The sequence below is a fragment of the Pan troglodytes genome, chromosome 17 (assembly GCF_028858775.2).
Source record: "Pan troglodytes isolate AG18354 chromosome 17, NHGRI_mPanTro3-v2.0_pri, whole genome shotgun sequence".
Lineage (NCBI taxonomy): Eukaryota > Metazoa > Chordata > Mammalia > Primates > Hominidae > Pan > Pan troglodytes.
The window spans coordinates 20983008-20985978 of record NC_072415.2 but is presented as its reverse complement, the minus strand read 5'-3'; the positions used below and the strand labels follow the sequence as shown (position 1 = coordinate 20985978).

General features: G+C 59.9%; 1 protein-coding gene and 1 long non-coding RNA gene across 3 annotated transcripts in view; one reads left to right on the top strand and one right to left on the bottom strand.

Moving 5' to 3' along the window:
* Window positions 1-838: 838 nt before the first annotated feature.
* On the bottom strand, window positions 839-1790 carry LOC129137842 (uncharacterized). The gene is made up of 2 exons (XR_010152020.1): window positions 1666-1790; window positions 839-1239 (listed from the first exon to the last, which is right to left on the bottom strand). It is a non-coding gene; the product is annotated as an uncharacterized LOC129137842 (long non-coding RNA).
* Window positions 1543-2971, top strand: part of VAPA (VAMP associated protein A) — a 41071-nt gene continuing 39642 nt past the window's right edge. Inside the window, exon 1 of one of the 2 annotated variants that reach the window (XM_009433641.5) lies at window positions 1543-2241. In XM_009433641.5, the coding sequence (XP_009431916.3) occupies window positions 2163-2241 (79 nt within the window). In that variant the 5' untranslated portion in view covers window positions 1543-2162. 2 annotated transcript variants of the gene reach the window in all.

Below are 2971 nucleotides of genomic sequence, written 5' to 3'. Positions count from 1 at the left end.
AAAAATATAAAAAAATTAGCTGGGCATGGTGACAGGCGCCTGTAGTCCCAGCTACTCAGGTGGCTGAGGCAGGAGAATGGCGTGAACCTGGGAGGCGGAGCTTGCAGTGAGCTGAGATCATGCCACTGCACTCTAGCCTGGGGGGACAGAGCGAGACTCCCTCTCAAAAAAAAAAAAAAAAAAAAAGAAAGAAAGAAATGATGGCACAAACCCAAACCCAAAGACTGAGCAGCAGCAAGATTTATTGTGAAGAGCAAAAGAACAAAGCTTCCACAATGTGGAAAAGGACCCAAGCAGGCTGCCCCTGCAGGCTGGGGTGGCCAGTTTTTATTGGCTTATTTGTCCCTGCCCATGCCCTGCTGATTGGTCCATTTTACAGAGTGCTGATTGGTCCATTTTACAAACCTCTAGCTACCTACAGAGTGCTGATAGGTGCATTTTTACAGAGCACTGATTGGTGCATTTTACAAAACTCTAGCTAGCTACAGAGTGCTGATTGGTGCATTTTACAATCCTCTTGTAAGAAAAGTTCTCCAAGTCCCCACCCAACCCAGAAATCCAGCTGGCTTCACCTCTCACTCCCAGGAATTTCAGGGCTGAAAACACATTCCTCCTGGGTGGCACAATCTTCTGTGAATGCCAGGCTAGCAATTCCAGCAGGCTGTTCCTGGATGGACCCTGATACCTGGATCGCACATGAAAACTTGGATTTGGTGCCTACTTCTAGACTACTGTTTCGTCTCGTTTATTTTCTAGACAAACTGTGCTGCTCCATGGCAGTAGCATCAATATGTCTTTTGTTTCGTGGCGCTACCTAGGGATTTAAATTCAAACCGTATCACAAAATACAATAAAGGTTTATTTACAGCACATTGGTTTCATTTGACGTTCCTGTACCGGACTACCCTGGCAATCGGCTAAAGTTTTGTCAGCAAGTTTGCTGCTGGGATTTTTCTTATTTGGTTCAGTTTACTACAGCCTATCGTAAGTGATGCAGATGGAGTTAGTTTCTAACATGTGAACGTGAGAACTGTTTTGGTTTGGGTCCATCATTAAAACTGAAGAAGATTATTTGGGTTCGATGGTGTAGATTTTTGACTTTTATTTCTAGTTTCTGTGTGCTTTGTCATATTTCCCCTTGCTTCCTAGACGAGGTGCGTTTCCTTATCTGATTTTGCATCACTGCAGAGAACTCAGGAAGCAGGAGAGGCTGAATTGGATACCACGGGGAATGCAGCCCTGCCAACAGAGGATTGGATAGAATTAGAGCAAACGGACACATCCCCCCACGCCTGTTCTCCACAGGGCAGATTTTATTAATATATTTCTAACATTGGGGCCTCGTTTCAGTCTTCAAGTTTTTTCTTTTTTAGCGCAAACTAGACGCGCTCTGAGAGCCAAAATTAGCGTCCGCGAACCCCACCCCATTCGCCTCCAACAGACCTAGCTCTCCTTTCCACCCACAAACAGCCGTTACTACAGTTCCCAGCAAGCACCGCGCAGGGCCGCAAAGGGCCAGGCCCTCGGCGAAGGCCCCGCCCCGCAGGGGGCATGCCGGGAGTTGTAGTGAGTGGGCGCTTCCCTACTACTACTTGTCCCTTCCACTGGGCATTCCCACTTGGAAGAGTGTGATGCGCTGCCAGAGCAGTTTCTCTAGTTCCGTACTCGGAGCTCAAGGTGACAGAGGACTGCGCTTCCAGCCCTGCGCTGCGCATCGCGTCGGTCCCGTGGACCTTTGCCCCGCCTCCTTCCACACCCGTTCCCTTGACAGCTGGGCTGCGCTCCGGGCCGCGGCAAGCCGCGAGCGCGCAGGCGCAGCAGCCCCGCGCCGCGCTAGGCAGGCCTGGAGGGCGGGACAAGCGCTAGGAGCTCCCGGCCGGGGGCGCGCACGTAGGCACGCAGAGGCCGTCACGTGGGTCGCCGAGGATCGCAGTGCGCGTGGCCGTGGCGGCTGGTGTGGGGTTGAGTCAGTTGTGGGGCCCGGAGCTGCTGACCCAGCGGGTGGCCCACCGAACCGGTGACACAGCGGCAGGCGTTAGGGCTCGGGAGCCGCGAGCCTGGCCTCGTCCTAGAGCTCGGCCGAGCCGTCGCCGCCGTCGTCCCCCGCCCCCAGTCAGCAAACCGCCGCCGCGGGCGCGCCCCCGCTCTGCGCTGTCTCTCCGATGGCGTCCGCCTCAGGGGCCATGGCGAAGCACGAGCAGATCCTGGTCCTCGATCCGCCCACAGACCTCAAATTCAAAGGTAGGCAGAACGGGGACACCCCCGGGTGGGGTGGGGCGCGCGGACGGCTGGCTGGCGGCGGGGGGCGCGGAGGGCACGTCGGCGTCCCTGGCCCAAGGGAGCGCCCCCTCCCCCACGCCCCGGCGCCTTCCCTTTCCCGGCTGCTTTCTTGCCGCCACCTCGGCCGGCCTGCCCCTTGCTCCGGCCCGCTTCATCCCCTCCCGCCCGCCCGCGCTGCGGTGCGCGCGCCGGCCGGGGCGAGGCGGAGGGGAGCCCGGCCCTGGCGCCGCCGCCGCCGCCATCTTGCGGTCCCGCGGGGGCGCCTCCTGGGCGTCCGGTCCCGCCCGCGCCGCGGTCCGCCTGGGCCCGCGTCCTTGGCCCCAGAGGCCGACGGCGTGCTTCGGCGGGGCGTGGGCGGCTGGGCACCCGAGGGCGTGCGCTCTGGGCTGCGGCGGGGAGTGGGCTCTGGAGGTGGCGCAAGCTGCGTCTGTCGCCCGCTCCCGGCTGTCAGCGGCGCGGGGAGGCTAGGGCGCGGCGCGGGACCCCTTGGGAGTGAGAGCCGCCCCCCCGGCCCCTGCCCCGGCCCGGGGAGAGCTCGGTGCAGCCGGCCCTCGGGTTCCGCGGAGGGCGTCGCTTGTCACCTTTCCGCCAGGTTTAGAACTCGGCCGTCAGGTGTAGGACGCGCCGGGGAGGTGGAGAGTCCTTGGAGGTGCCTGGCGAGGGCTGCCCGGTGCTGTTGGCACGGACCCAG